The following is a 16,774-nucleotide window of genomic DNA, read 5'->3' on the forward strand; positions in this document are numbered from 1 at the left end:
CTACTACTTTTATTGAGTTTATCTTGTTTGTTATGAAGCATCCCAGGACTTTATCCTATACATCCTCACTTTCTGATTAGCTCTATGCCAATATCACTTATGATTTTTAGATTCAAACATCTAATAGAATATGCTCAAGTAAAAACACATGTGTAAAAAGTGGGTTAAAGAATTAATAGGCACCTAGTAATTGTGAAAATGTTTGGTATCTCAATTTAAGATTACTTAAAGCAAATGATTACTTAAAGTAATCATTAGATTGTAATCATTAGTAATCATTAGATTAACTATCTCTTTTTAATTTAGTTGTTCTTGTAGGTTTTATCTTGGTCCTTTCTCTACAACATATTTCTTTGTCCTCTCATTTTGTCCAATTTTTTTGTGCCTGTGGTCTCTCTTATGAAGGCTGCAGGATCCTAGTTCCTCTTGCTGTGGTGTCTGCACCCTCATGGGTGAGGTTGGTCCAGAGGTTTGTGCCCTTATCTCCTTGATCTGGGCTTTGACTGTTGTTACTGTGACCCGAGCCTGCCCTGGATATTGAAGCGAGCTTCCCCTTGGCTCTGTGGCTGTCACTGCCCTGTCTGTGGTGGGGTCTGCTCCCTGGTGGGTGGAATAGAGCCCACCCAGATCTGTTTCTTCGCTGTGATTCTGATCTGTGGTTGAGGAAGGTGGGAGTGGAGCACACCCACTGGGAGAGAAGGCCCTGAGTATTGCTCCTCTGAGGATGTTCACCTCTGTGTGTGCTGTGTGTGTCAATTTCACCCATTGTGTGAATCTCATGTGGCCCTGTGTTGGCACTGCCCTTGGCCCTACTTTAACCATGTGTATGCTGGCACACGGCCCTGGTGTCTCTCAGATGTTGTTTTCAGAAGGTCACCAGCATAGATCCTCTGAAGTCAGGTCCCAGGATGGCATTCATCATGGAGCTGGACCCACTGTGGTGCTGTGGGGCAGCTCAGACTCCGGCCTGGCCCCGCCCCCTAGTGTAGGAGCCCGCAAAGTCTACAGCTGCTAAAGCTACACCTTCTATGACTGGGGGAGCCCTGGTTGTCCGTTCAGATGCTCTGTAGGTTACAAAGACAGTTGTGATGGTATAGAAATGAGTTTGTGCAGCTTCCAGTAGAAGATTTCAGCTTTACTTCCTTAATTTCCAGACCCTAGGGCTCAGCAGTGTTTAGCCCGCTCTGTGCATGTGGACGACCCATAGGCACCTGCTCCCGAGGTTTCCCAGAGCCCACCAGTCTACCTTGGTAGGGAGGGGGCACAGAGGAGGAGGCAGCAGCCAGCATGGTGAGAGCACCCACCCTGGCGGGAGGCCTTCGCACTGCCTGGTGAGAAGGGGCCGGCACAGGGGGAGAGAGGCTACAAACAATGGTGGGTCTTCGCCTTGGGCATCACTCACCAATGGCGCTCCGCACTATGGTGGTTCAGGCTTCTACCTCAAGCATCCTGTTTGCAGAGCTCTCCCCTCATTCCCGTCCCCTGAGGATATCTCCTCAGAGCCAACCGCAGTCCTCTGCCTGGGTCTGCTCTCCAAACCCCACATTTCAGCACCCTGAGCCCTTGTCTGCAGTGGTGGACACCCTCTCAGGCTGGGTGGGCAGGGCAGGGGTCAGTACCCCGTGTACAGGTCTCACTCTGTCCTCCTGCCACACGCTGGCTGCCATGTTCTCTTCCCCGGATGTGGAGTTCACCCCCTTTCTTTCTGCTCCCCTCAGGGTTGCAGGTCCCATCTTGCTTCTTTTCCTCCTCCTTTTCCTTCTTCTTTCTTTTGAACTACCTCACTCAGCAGGAATCCTTCTTGTCCTTTTAGGTGTCTCACGTCCTCTGCTAATTTTCTGCAGAGGCTCTGTGAGAATTGTTACATTTGCAGATGTATTCTTGATACATTTGTGGAGAGAGATCAACTCCATGTCTGCCTAGTCCTCTGTCATCTTGGTCCTTCTGTCTCAATCTAGCTAAGGGTTCATCAATTTTATGTAAATTTTAAAGGATATTCACTGAGACTTGTAAGTAAAATACCATGTTCTTTGGTATTTTTCAGCTGTGTCATCTCATAACATGCAAGATTTGATGCCAAAAAATCCAGTTAGAAGATTTAATCTCCAAAGCAAAGCTAGAAATGTATGAAAGAGTTCACCTTGGCAACTTATATTTAATGAAAGACTGCAAATATACGAGGGCATGTGAAGGACAGAGAGGATATTTACATGGATATAAAGAAATTGAGACAGTTTCCCATAATGCAAACGTTACTGCCAACAGAAATCAAGGATATGAGTCAAATTGGGAAAAACACCAATTTGAGACATCAACATCTGCAGAGAAGTGTATGTTGGTAAGAAAAAACCCACATTGTTGTTTGAAACATACATGTTCTCTTGAGAAAAATGTGGAAAATCTGGAAAGTCATCCAGTTTCTACTGCAAATAATCAGTCACACAATTCTGAACATAGGCTTCGATTAAACATACATTCAAAAAATGCCTGAAAACCAGAAATTTAAAAATGAGGGGGAAAATTCCCAATATAATCAATTTAATGAATCTTTTAGCAAGGGTTTATTATTCCTCAACCAACAAATATTTTCTGCCCATTCCAAAATCTGTAATGTTGATAATACCAGGAGAGACCTTAGTGAACCATCACTGTCCAATACATGTGGAGGTATACTTAGTGTGGAACAACTTTACAAGTGTAGTAAAATGAGTAATGCCTTACATAAGAGCTCTACTCCCAATAATTACAAGAGTATGTATGATGGAGTGAGAAGCTATTCATGCAATGAAACTGGGTATAACCTTGACCAAGACCCAAATGTTATGAAATATCAGGGACTTCAATTATCAATGATTCTAAAAGTAATCAATGTAGGAATGTCTTTTATCAAAGCTCAAATCTTACTAGTTATAAGAGCATTCATATTGGAGAGAAAAATCATAATTGTTGTGAATACGGTAAAGGTTGTAATCAGTCTTCAAAACTTATTCAGACTAAGCAAAAATGCTGCAAATGTAATAAATGTGGAAAAGTTATTAGTAAATCATCAAGTCTAAACAGACATAGACAAATTCATATAGGAAGGAAGCCTTTCAAATGTACAGTTCAGTTCAGTTCAGTTCAGTCACTCAGTCGTGTCCGACTCTTTGCGACCCCATGAATCGCAGCACGCCAGGCCTCCCTGTCCATCACCAACTCCCGGAGTTCACTCAGACTTAAGTCCATCGAGTCAGTGATGCCATCCAGCCATCTCATCTTCTGTCGTCCCCTTCTCCTCCTGCCCCCAATCCCTCCCAGCATCAGAGTCTTTTCCAATGAGTCAGATCTTCGCATGAGGTGGCCAAAGAACTGGAGTTTCAGCTTCAGCATCATTCCCTCCAAAGAAATCCCAGGGCTGATCTCCTTCAGAATGGACTGGTTGGATCTCCTTTCAGTCCAAGGGACTCTCAAGAGTCTTCTCCAACACCACAGTTCAAAAGCATCAATTCTTCGGCGCTCAGCCTTCTTCACAGTCCAACTCTCACATCCATACATGATCACAGGAAAAACCATAGCCTTGACTAGACAGACCTTTGTTGGCAAAGTAATATCTCTGCTTTTCCATATGCGATCTAAGTTGGTCATAACTTTCCTTCCAAGGAGTAAGCGTCTTTTCATTTCATGGCTGCAGTCACCATCTGCAGTGATTTTGAAGCCCCCCAAAATAAAGTCTGACACTGTTTCCACTGTTTCCCCACCTATTTCCCATAAAGTGATGGGACCGGGTGCCATGATCTTCGTTTTCTGAATGTTGAGCTTTAAGCCAGCTATTTCACTCTCCTGTGGCAAAGCCTTTGACTGGCAATCAAGCCTTACTCAACAGCAGCAAATTCATACTGGGAAGAAACTATATAAATGTAAAGAGTGTGGCAAAACCTTTAGCTGCTGTTCAAGTCTTATTCAACATCAGGTAATTCTTACTGGGGGGAAGACTTATAGATGTACAGAGTGTGCAAAAGCCTTTAATCAGAGCTCAAAACTTACTAAACATCAAAGAATTCATACTGGGGAGAAACCTTTTAAATGTAAGGAGTGGCTCTTTTCTCTTCTCCGCCATCCTATGTGCGGTTGAGTTCTCTCCTCACCATGTCTTCTCACAAGACTTTCAGGATCAAGCAATTCCTGGCCAAGAAACAAAAGCAGAATCGTCCCATTCCTCAATGGATTCGAATGAAAACTGGCAATAAAATCAGGTACAACTCCAAGAGAAGACATTGGAGAAGAACCAAGCTGGGTCTATAAGAAGCAAGCTGGGTCTATAAGAAGTGGTCTTAACATGTGTGGCACACATGTTAAGACCACTTTTTTAAGCAGCCAAATCACAATGAAAACATCACTACTGTAATGCTTGGCTCATGATGTTATTTCCTCACTATCAGTCTGAGACCCAGTAATAAATATAAAACGTTGGAAAAAAAAAAATAAATGTAAGGAGTGTGACAAAGCCTTTAAGTGGCATGCAAGCCTTAATCAACATCAGCGAATTCATACCATGGAGAAACCATACACATGTAAAGAATGTGGCAAAACCTTTATCCATTGTTCAAATCTTATTCAACATCAGGTAATTCATACTGGGGAGAGGCCTTATAAGTGTAAGGATTGTGGCAAAGCCTTTGCCCATTACTCAGCTCTTATTAGACACCAGCGAATCCATACTGGAGAGAAACCTTACAAATGTAAAGAATGCGGCAAAGCCTTGAATCAGAGCTCAAGTCTTACTATACATCTGCAAATTCACACCAGAGAGAAACTTTGTACAAGCACGTGTATGCATGCTAAGTGACTTCAGTTATGTCCGACTCTTCTAGCCCTCCAGGCTCCTCAGAGGTCCACGGGATTCTCCAGTCAAGAACACTGAAGTGGTTTGCCATGCCCTCCTCCAGGGGGTCTTCCCAACCCAGGGGATTGAACCCAAGTTTCTTTTGTCTCCTGCACTGGCAGGCAGGTTCTTTTCCACTAGCGCCACCTGGGAAGCCCCAGAAACTTTCTAAGTGTAAGGAATGTTGCCAAACCTTTAACTGGTTTGGAAGCATTACTCAACATCAAAGAACTCACACTGGGGAGAAATTATGCAAATGTAAAGAGTGTGAGCTTTTACCCAGATCTCAAATGGCAACCCATTCCAGTACTCTTGCCTGGAAAATTCCGTGGACAGAGGAGCCTGGTAGGCTACAGTCCTTGGGGTCGCAAAGAGTTGGACACAACTAAGTGACTTCACTTTCACTTTTCACTTTCAAGTCTCACTAGACATCAGAGATTTCATGCTCTGAAGAAACTTTACATTTGCAAGGAATGTGGCAAAGGCTTTAATCAGAGCCATCACCTCACTTGACATTAGACAGCACATACTGGAGAAAAACGCTAGAAGTCAGTAAGTGATAAAAGAGGTTTGTCCTAAATATTTACACACTTTAGAAAAAAAAATGAGAGCATTTACCCTGAAAAATGTGTGAATAATGTAAAAAATGTAGAATTGTGCTTAAAAATCAAATGTAAATAAATATCAGAGAATGCATACTAGAAAGACTTGCATCTATACCTCTTTTCTGGAATGATTCTAAATTGAGAATACTGTAGAAGGTAATCCATTGTTAAAATGCATAGAAAATTGATATGTTAGTATGGAACACAAGATGAAGGGGTGGATGTTTGGAGACGTACAGTTATTATCAATGTATCTTGGTTTATACTAACATTATTTGAAATTATTAAGAAACCAAAATGAATGTAATTCGACTCTCAGATTTCTACATAGTAAGGTTCATTCATAGTGTATAAATTGACTTTCGTTTTTGATGGTTGCTGCCTCAAAGATAAGAGAAGCCCTTCTAACCTAGAGAGAAATCATTCGTATTTATTTTCCATTAGAAGATGAAGAACACAGTAATGTAATGTGTACACTGAATATCTAAGTGGTTTTGTATGTCATTGACGTCAAACATCCCTATAGGTCACCATGATGGAAGTGTTCAGGAATCATTCTCTGTATTAATGTAAGACAGAGGTTTGTTCTAAAATTGTAATACTTATGTCACTTGATTTTTAAGAATAAAACTAATCAGGTCAGATCAGATCAGTCACTCAGTCATGTCCGACTCTTTGTGACCCCATGAATCGCAGCACGCCAGGCCTCCCTGTCCATCACCAACTCCTGGAGTTCACTCAGACTCACGTCCATCAAGTCAGCGATGCCATCCAGCCATTTTATCCTCTGTCGTCCCCTTCTCCTCTTGCCCCCAGTCCCTCCCAGCATCAGAGTCTTTTCCAATGAGTCAACTCTTCGTATCAGGTGGCCAAAGAACTGGAGTTTCAGCTTTAGCATCATTCCTTCCAAAGAAATCCCAGGACTGATCTCCTTCAGAATGGACTGGTTGGATCTCCTTGCAGTCCAAGGGACTCTCGAGAGTCTTCTCCAACACCACAGTTCAAAAACATCAATTCTTCGGCACTCAGCCTTCTTCACAGTCCAACTCTCACGTCCATACATGACCACAGGAAAAACCATAGCCTTGACTAGACAAACCTTTCTTGGCAAAGTAATGTGTCTGCTTTTGAATATGCTATCTAGGTTGGTCATAACTTTCCTTCCAAGGAGTAAGCGTCTTTTCATTTCATGGCTGCAGTCACCATCTGCAGTGATTTTGGAGCCCAGAAAAATAAAGTCTGACACTGTTTCCACTGTTTCCCCATCTATTTCCCATGAAGTGATGGGACTGGATGCCATGATCTTCATTTTCTGAATGTTGAGCTTTAAGCCAACTTTTTCACTCTCCAATTTCACCTTCATCAAGAGGCTTTTTAGTTCCTCTTCACTTTCTGCCATGAGGGTGGTGTCATCTGCATATCTGAGGTTATTGATATTTCACCTGGCAATCTTGATTCCAGCTTGTGTTTCTTCCAGTCCAACGTTTCTCACGATGTACGCTGTACTTTTATTACATCAACATGAGAAATCATGCATATTACCAGACAGACTTGAGGTAAGGACATCTTCCTTCTCCCTGAGAAAAGTGTAGAAAACCCTTCCTGGAAAACTCATATAGTTAATGTACGTCCATGTTTACTAAATAACTGGCCTCCGTTTTGTAAATCATAGAAACCACAATTCTCAGATCGTTTTATCATAGGAACAGGAATGTTTCTGAAAGCTTGTAATCTCTATTTAATCAAGAATCACACAGTGATCACAAAGTAAGATGCATGTCTCATGTCTTCGGCATTGGCAGACGAGTTCTTTACCACTAGAGCCACCTCAGAAGCCCAAGGATCATAGAGTGGATTATAAAATGTTTTATGTTGACTGTGTGAATTAATATATGTTGATTAATAGAAGAGAATGGTTTGTAGTGTTACATTTAATGTGTAATGAAGTGTTAACCAAAGCCAAAATTAACCTCTCCCACGTTTTTTAAGTTTGCAGGGAAGGTATTGTAATAATAAACTACTTTTAGCACAGAGGGATGGCATCTGTAGAAATTAGCTTCCTTAGTGCCTTTAAACCTCAAATAATTTCCTGTATTTCCCATCATTTCTACATTGTACGTTTTTCTCTCTCTGTAACTGCTGGGACATTGTGACGGTTCTAATAAGAAAGATTATACAGATATTGTTGACAGTTTCCCTGACTGCTCCGTGCTGTTGCTGCCTCAGCATCTGTCTGGGGAGCAGGAAGCCTGCAGGTCCTTGAACTCACACCAGCCAGTCCTGTGAGCACCTGCACTAGATGACCCCCTTCCCTGAGACCAGCAGTCTTTCTGAACCCCAGGGTCTACTGCACAGGCGCCCCTTCAATGACACCCTCACAGCACTCACCAGAATCCTGCTCCTCTGGTTTGAATGGACCCATCCACGCTCAGCCTGGGGAGCCCACAGCACTTCACCCAGGGTCCCTTATAAAGGCCTGAACCCCAAGTACTGGAGCTATCTCAGCCTGGTTCTAGCCTGATCTCCCTCAGGGGGGCCCTCAAGGCTGCCTGTGAATTCTCTCAGGACCTAGAGTCAGAAACTTACCTCCCTCATTTCCCTCGTGGTCCTTTGTGGAACTGAGGCATTCCACAGACTGCCACAGTCTCATTTTAACAAGTGCAAACCCTAAAAACTGACAAGAACTAAAATTAAAAGCCATGTTAATATTCTGAACTAATATTCATAAAATTCTACACTATGTATTTTTAGCACGTGTTTCTTGTCTATGCTTAAAGAAGCTTCTTTCCATGGCTTTGACATACACTGAATGCAATATATAAACATATGAAGGTATACATTAGCAGTGAAAAAACTAAGAATGAAGAGTGTGTCTGTATTTGTACCCTGGTCTTTTGAAGAATTAAGAAGCATTAGATCAAAATTGATGCTTTCAAACTTTTTGATTTACTAAGAACTGAGAAATGAGATTTTTAAATTAGATATATTTTACCTATTTTCCATTGAGTTCATTTCCCCCAAACTTCAGGAATCTGTGTTTTAAAGGAAACACCATACTGTTCTATGGTAACATAAAACTGAACACCAGACTGAAACCATAATCACAAGGCAACTAGTCAATCTGATCACATGGACCACTGCCTTGTCTAACTCAATGAAACTAAGCCACACTGTGTAGGGCCACCCAAGATGGACAGGTCATGGTGGAGAGGTCTGACAGAATGTGGTCCACTGGAGAAGGGAACGGCAAACCACTTCAGTATTCTTGCCTTGAGAACCCCATGAACAGTATGAAAAGGCAAAAAGATAGGACACTAAAAGATGAACTCCCCAGGTCGGTAGGTGCTCAATATGCTACTGGAGATCAGTGGAGAAATAACTCCAGAAAGAATGAAGGGATGGAGCCAAAGCAAAAACAACACCCAGTTGTGGATGGGACCGGTGATAGAAGCAAGGTTTGATGCTGTAAAAAGCAATATTGCATAGGAACCTGGAATGTTAGGTCCATGAATCAAGGCAAATTGGAAGTGGTCAAATAGATGGCAAGAGTGAACGTCGACATTCTAGGAATCAGCAAACTAAGATGGACTGGAATGGGTGAATTTAACTCAGATGACCATTATATCTACTACTGTGGGCAGGAATCCCTTAGAAGAAATGGAATACCCATCATAGTCAACAAGAGAGTCCAAAATGCAGTACTTGGATGCAATCTCAAAAATGACAGAATGATCTCTCTTCATTTCCAAGGCAAACCATTCAATATCACAGTAATCCAAGTCTATGCCCCGACCAGTAATGCTGAAGAAGCTGAAGTTGAACAGTTATATGAAGACCTACAAGACTTTCTAGAACTAACACCCCAAAAAGATGTCCTTTTCATTATAGGGGACTGGAATGCAAAAGTAGGAAGTCAAGAAACACCTGGCTGCTGCTGCTAAGTCGCTTCAGTCATGTCCGGCTCTGTGCGACCCTTGAGATGGCAGGTCACTAGGCTCCCCCGTCCCTGGGATTCTCCAGGCAAGAACACTGGAGTGGGTTGCCATTTCCTTCTCCAATGCATGAAAGTGAAAAGTGAAAGTGAAGTCGCTCAGTCGTGTCCGACTCTTAGCGACCCCATAGACTGCAGCCTATCAGGCTCTTCTGTCCATGGGATTTTCCAGGCAAGAACACTGGAGTGGGGTGCCATTGCCTTCTCTGGGAAACACCTGGAGTAACAGGCAAATTTGGCCTTGGAGTACAGAATGAAGGAGGGCAAAGGCTAACAGAGTTCTGCCAAGAGAACACACTGGTCATAGCAAACACCCTCTTCCAACAACACAAGAGAAGACTCTATACATGGACATCACCAGATGGTCAACACCAAAATCAGATTGATTATACTTTTTGCAGCCAAAGATGGAGATGCTCTATATAGTCAGCAAAAACAAGACCGGAAGCTGATTGTGGCTCAGATCATGAACTCCTTATTACCAAATTTAGACTTAAATTGAAGAAAGTGGGGAAAACCACTAGACCATTCAGGTATGACTTAAATCAAATCCCTTATAACTATACAGTGGAAGTGAGAAATAGATTTAAGGGACTAGATCTGGTAGACAGTGTGCCTGATGAACTATGGACGAAGGTTTGTGGCATTGTACAGGAGACAGGAATCAAGACCATCCCCAAGAAAAAGAAATGCAAAAAAGCAAAAGGGCTATCTGAGGAGGCTTTACAAATAGCTGTGAAAAGAAGGGAAGCAAAAAGCAAAGGAGAAAAGGAAAGATATACCCATTTGAATGCAGAGTTCCAGGGAATAGCGAGGAGAGAGAAGAAAGCCTTCCTCAGAGATCAATGCAAAGAAATAGAGGAAAACAATAGAATGGGAAAAACTAGAGATCTCATCAAGAAAATTAGAGATACCAAGCGAATATTTCACACAAAGACGGGCTGAAAAAAGGACAGAAATGGTATGGAACTAACAGAAGCAGAAGATATTAAGAAGAGGGGGCACGACCCAGATAATCACAATGGTGTGATCACTCACCTAGAGCCAGATATCCTGGAATGTGAAGTCCAGTGGGCCTTACGAAGCATCACTATGAACAAAGCTAGTGGAGGTGATGGAATTCCAGTTGAGCTATTTCAAATCCTGAAAGATGATGCTGTGAAAGTGCTGCACTCAATATGCCAGCACATTTGGAAAACTCAGCAGTGGCCACAGGACTGGAAAAGGTGTTTTCGTTCCAATCCCAAAGAAAGGCAATGTCAAAGAATACTCAAACTACTGCACAATTGCACTCATCTCACACACTAGTAAAGTAATGCTTAAAATTCTCTAAGCCAGGCTTCAGCAATACATGAACTTCCAGATGTTCAAGCTGGTTTTAGAAAAGGCAGAGGAACCAGAGCTCAAATTGCCAACATCCACTGGATCATGGAAAAAGCAAGAGAGTTCCAGAAAAACATCTAATTCTGCTTTATTGACTACGCCAAAGCCTTTGACTGTGTGGATCACAATAAACTGTGGAAAATTCTGAAAGAGATGGGAATACCAGAACACCTGACCTGCCTCTTGAAAAACCTGTATGCAGGTCAGGAAGCAACAGTTAGAACTGGACATGGAACAACAGACTGATTCCAAAGAGGAAAAGGAGTCCGTCAAGGCTGTATATTGTCACCCTGTTTATTTAACTTATATGCAGAGTACATCATGAGAAATGCTGGGCTGGAAGAAGCACAAGTTGGAATCAAGATTGCTGGGAGAAATATCAATAACCTCAGATATGCAGATGACACCACACTTATGGCAGAAAGTGAAGAACTACAGAGCCTCTTGATGAAAGTGAAAGAGGAGAGTGAAAAAGTTGGCTTAAAGCTCAACGTTCAGAAAACTAAGATCATGGCATCTGGTCCCGTCACTTCATGGCAAATAGATGGGGAAACTGAAAACAGTGGCTGACTTTATTTTTCTGAGCTCCAAATCACTGTGGATGGCGATTGCAGCCATGAAATTAAAAGACGCATACTCCTTGGAAGGAAAGTTATGACCAACCTAGACAGCATATTAAAAAGCAGAGACATTACTTTGTCAACAAAGGTCCATCTAGTCAAGGCTATGGTTTTTCCAGTAGTCGTGTATGGATGTGAGAGTTGGACTATAAAGAAAGCTGAGTGCCGAAGAATTGATGCTTTTGAACTGTGGTGTTGGAGAAGACTCTTGAGAGTCCCTTGGACTGCAAAGAGACCCAACCATTCCATACTAAAGGAGATCAGTCCTGGGTGTTCATTGGTAGGACTGATGTTGAAGCTGAAACTCCAATACTTTGGCCACCTGATGTGAAGAGTGGACTCATTTGAAAAGACCCCGATGCTGGGAAAGTTTGAGGGCAGGAGGAGAAGGGGACGACAGAGGAGGAGATGGGTGGATGGCATCACTGACTCAACAGACATGGGTTTGTGTGGACTCTGGAAGTTGGTGATGGACAGGGAGGCCTGGCATGCTGCGGTTCATGGGGTCGCAAAGAGTTGGACATGACTGAGCAACTGAACTGAAATGATACTGTTTTAAGTTTTAGTTTTTTAAGGACCCTCCATCCTGCTGTCTTTAGTGATTGTAGCAGTTTACATTCCCATGAACACTGTAGGATGGTTCCCTATTTTCCACACCCTCTCTAGGCTTTTTTTCATAGCTCAGTTGATAAAGAATCTGTCTGCAATGCAGGAGACCCAGGTTCGATCCCTGGGTCAGGAAGATCCCCTGGAGGAGGAAATGGGCAACCCACTCCAGTATTCTTGCCTGGAGAATCCCATGGACAGAGGAGCCTGGTGGGCTACAGTCCATGGGGTCACAAGGGTAGGACACAACTTAGTGACTAAACCGCCACTCAGCATTTCTGATACTATTTGCAGGCCCTTTGATAATGGTCATTCTGACTGATGTGGGATGTGATATTATTGTAATTTTGACTTGCATTTATCTAATAATTAGTGATGTTGAGCATCTTTGATGTACCTGGCGGCCACCTAAATGTCTGGAGAAATGAGGTCTTCTGCCCATTTTTTGATTGTGCAGTTTGTTTGATATTAAGTTTTTTGATATTATAGTCACTGTTTCCCAGGGGTTGTAAAGTTCAGGCTATAAATATCCTGAGTCTAGAGTACTTCCAGAACCATGAAATAATCTGTGTAAAACTGTCATGATGGACACACGTTGCTATACATTAGCCCAGACTCATAGTGTGCAAACACTTCCCAAGTGGCACTAGTCATTAAAAAAAAAAAAATCTGCCCGCCAGTGCAGGAGTGGAGAAGGCAATGGCACCCCACTCCAGTACTCTTGCCTGGAAAATCCCATGGACAGAGGAGCCTGGTAGGCTGCAGTCCATGGGGTCGCTAAGAGTCGGACACGACTGATCGACTTCACTCTGAATTTTCACTTTCATGCATTGGAGAAGGAAATGGCAACCCACTCCAGTGTTCTTGCCTAGAGAATCCCAGGGATGGGGGAGCCTGGTGGGCTGCCGTCTATGGGGTTGCACAGAATTGGACACGACTGAAGCGACTTAGCGGCAGCGGCAGCAGGCAGGAGATGCAAGACAGGCAGGTTCCATCCGTAGGTTAGGAAGATCCCCTGTACAAAGAAATGACACCCATTCCAGTGTTCTCGCTTGGAAAATCCATGGGCAGAGAAGCCTGGCAGGCCACAGTCCATGGGGTCGCAAAGAGTTGGACAGGACTGAGTGACCTCACTTTCAATTTCAAATACACATTTATGGTTCATGACCAAAGGCTTTGCTCCCTTCCCAACATACATTTTAATCCATCCTCCATGCCTGCCTAGGGTTTATTTTCAAAGAAAGCTGTGATGTAAACACCTTCGTAAAATCGTGCCTCCTGGTTTCTGAACATGGAGGCCCCCTAACCTCTGGATAGGTGGTAAAAACGCAAATCATTTTGGGAATGCCTGTGGCCCCAGGGGTCTTCCCAGGTGGCTCAGTGGTAAAGAATCCGTCTGCCAATGTAGAAGACCCAGGAGACGCGGGTTCGATCCCTGGGTCAGGAAGATCCCCTGAAGAAGGGAATGACAACCCACGCCAGTATTCGTGCCTGGGAAATTCCAAGGGCAGAGGAGCCTGGAGGGCTATAGTCCACGGGGTCGCAAAAGAGTGGGACACGGCTGAGCTACTGAGCATGGAAGCACGTGGCCCCAGGAAGGGGAGGGTGAGACAGGACCCAAGGGCTCAGAGTAACTTTGGGAAGATCTGGGAGAGCAGAGCCTCACCACACCCCCACACACACCCCCCCGCAAGGGCATCATGTGACTTTGTGCACCACTCGCCTCCTACCTCCCTTTCCCCAAGCGCAGCTCGAGGCCACGGAGGGCCGCCCCCAGGAGGAGCCCCTCCCCGGGGCATCAGGCGGAGGGAGCCGGTGTTTTCAGAGGTTCCAGCCCCGCGCCCTCACCGGCTCAGGGCTCCCAGGTGTGCTGTGTGGGATGGCTCCAGCTCAGTGCCACGGAAGACAGGTGTTACAGGAGCAGCGACAGCACCCACAGGGGGCTTGTTCAACGTGTCATTTCACGGGTTCCCCTCAAACTGGCTAATTCATAGCTTCTTAGACTGGGGAGGGTTTGTATCCACTTTAAAGCTAGAGAAAATCTTTAGGCAAGCGGTTCTCATCTGGGGTCCCAGGAGGATCCTCTTCGCAAACTCCGGCCCCTGGTCCTGGAGGAGCATCAGCGCTGCTTGTCTTCCTGCTCCAGGCGAGGCCCGGGCTGAACACGGGGCTTCGGGCGCGTCTGTGAGAGCTCAGAGCCAGCTTCAGGCCGGGGCGGGCGGCGGGGTCAGGAGGGGACGTCAGTGCCGCTCACCTCTCCCGTGTTGGCAGAATCCGGGGAGAGAACCCGTGTGGACAGCAAAGGAAAACTTGACGAGCGTCTCCGGGAGGAGCTGATCGTCCTGAGTCTCTCCTGAGACGAAGGGCAGGAGAGGTGGGCCCTCTCAGCATTTCAAGCTCCTTCTGCCTGTGGGCGTGTTGCGAGCAGGCGAAGACGCTGTGCTGACGCCTTGGAAGGTGTTATCTCATGATGCTGAGGTGATCCTTCCCCATGACCTTGAGGAGAAAACGACCCAGGGCAAGAGGAAAAGAGGAGGAAATGGCAGCTTCTGGGTAAATGTCTGTCCTGGGTCAGAGGCTATGTCTGCTTTTCCTCCTGAAATGCCCTGGATTAACAGTTGACAAACCTTTCATTCTCTACTTCTGATGTTGCCTATTGACGTGGTTTTCAACGGCTAAATTTTTTCCCCTTTTATTCTGATGATGGTCAAGATCAGAGCTTCAGAATGTTTCTCCCTCACGTCCCAGAACCTTTTCTCAGGTGTCTGTCTTCATCAAGGTTCCCTGTAGAACACAAAGTATTCTCACCGAGAACTAATGACTTTCCCTGTGGCTAAGAATCCTCCTGCCAGTGCAGGGGACACAGGTTCCATACCCGGCCTGGGAAGATTCCACAGTCCTGCGGAGCAGCTAAGCCCATGCGCCACAACTAGAGAAAAGCCCGCACAGCAACAAAGACCCAGTGCAGCCAGAAATAAATAAATGAATAATTAAAAATAGAAGGGCCTGGGATTTAGGAAGACTGCTGGTGACCAGGGCTTCTGGGGAAGACCTATGAGGAATTTACACTTGCTTATGAATTTTCAGGCTGTTATCTAGTGCGTGTGCTTATGAGAATAACTGGTGTCAAAGCAAGGCACCCGTGGGCTACCAGTCTACACAAATGATGTCAAGGCAGCAATATCATGGAGCAGTGAAGGTAACTCTCATCAACACTCTTATGCAATCCGTGTTGTAACCATCATAATGTCCCAGTAGTTAAAAATGAGGAAATGACACACTGTACCATTTATGGAAAATATGATCTCAAGTTATTTGAGTAGGAAAAAAGGAGTTGCTGTAAGATGTCATTCTGTGCGTGCTAAGTTCTTTCAGTTCTGTGTGACTCTGCGACCCCATGGAGTGCAGCCCTCCCGGCTCCTCTGTCCATGGGATTCTCCACAGAACAATACTGCAGTGGATTGCCCTGCCCTCCTCCAGGGGATCTTCTGTACTCAGGAATAAAACCAGCATCTCTTATGTCTCCTGCATTGGCAGGTAGATTCTTTACCACTAATACTATCTGGGAAGCCCCATGAGATATCATCCTACTGTGTTATTACAGATACTTTATATTCAACATCTGTCAGTCAGTTCAGTTCAGTTGCTCAGTCATGTCCAACTCTTTGTTACCCTATGAACTGCAGCACGCCAGGCTTCCCTGTCCATCACCAACTCCCGGAGCTTACTCAAACTCATGTCCATTGAGTCGGTGATACCATCCAACCATCTCATCCTCTGTCTTCTGCTTCTGCTCCTGCCTTCAATCTTTCCTAGTATCAGGGTCTTTTCAAATAAGTCAGTTCTTCGCATCAGGTGGCCAAAGTACTGGAGTTTCAGCTTCAGCATCAGTCCTTCCAATGAATATTCAGGACTGATTTCTTTTAGGATGGACTGGTTGGATCTTCTTGCAGTCCAAGGGACTCTCAAGAGTCTTCTCCAACACCACAGTTCAAAAGCATCAATTCTTCGGCACTCAGCTTTCTTTATAGTCCAACTCTCACATTCACACATGACTACTGAAAAAACATAACTGACTAGACAGACCTTCTTTGGCAAAGTAATGTCTCTGCTTTTTAATATGCTGTCTAGATTGGTCATAGCTTTTCTTCCAAGGAGCAAGCGTCTTTTAATTTCATGGCTACTGTCACCATCTGCAGTTATTGTGGAGCCCCCAAAAATAAAGTCTCTCACTGTTTCCATTGTTTCCCCATCTATTTGCCATGAAGTAATGGGACCAGATGTCATGATCTTAGTTTTCTGAATATTGAGTTTTAAGGCAACTTTTTCATTCTCCTTTTCCACTTTCATCAAGAGGCTCTTTAGTTCTTCTTCACTTTCTGCCATAAGGGTGCTGTTATCTGCATATCTGAGGTTATTGATATTTCTCCCAGCAATCTTGATTCCAGCTTGTTTCATCCAGATGCCTTGGAAGCATCACTATGAACAAAGCTAGTGGAGGTGATGGAATTCCAGCTGAGCTATTTCAAATCCTAAAAGATGATGCTGTTAAAGTGATGCATTCACTATGCCAGCAAATTTGGAAAACTCAGCAGTGGCCACAGGACTGGAAAAAGTCAGTTTTCATTCCAATCCCAAAGAAAGGCAATGCCAAAGGATGTTCAAACTACCGCACAATTACACTCATCTCACATGCTAGCAAAGTAAT

General features: G+C 44.3%; 2 protein-coding genes across 2 annotated transcripts; both read left to right on the top strand.

Annotated features, from left to right (window-relative positions):
• The first annotated feature begins 3,787 nt into the window (after positions 1-3,787).
• On the top strand, positions 3,788-14,423 carry LOC138991819 (zinc finger protein 79-like). Its single transcript, XM_070388174.1, is given in 6 exon segments — positions 3,788-4,058; positions 4,461-4,736; positions 5,054-5,128; positions 5,211-5,339; positions 13,812-13,931; positions 14,338-14,423. Coding segments are annotated over 6 exon segments (957 nt in total).
• Positions 4,086-4,455, top strand: LOC102268770 (large ribosomal subunit protein eL39). Its single transcript, XM_005889508.2, has one exon. It carries the CDS (start codon positions 4,126-4,128, stop codon positions 4,279-4,281), a length of 156 nt encoding a protein of 51 aa, XP_005889570.2. The 5' UTR covers positions 4,086-4,125; the 3' UTR covers positions 4,282-4,455.
• Positions 14,424-16,774: the final 2,351 nt, after the last annotated feature.

The sequence above is a fragment of the Bos mutus genome, chromosome 18 (genome assembly GCF_027580195.1).
Source record: "Bos mutus isolate GX-2022 chromosome 18, NWIPB_WYAK_1.1, whole genome shotgun sequence".
Lineage (NCBI taxonomy): Eukaryota > Metazoa > Chordata > Mammalia > Artiodactyla > Bovidae > Bos > Bos mutus.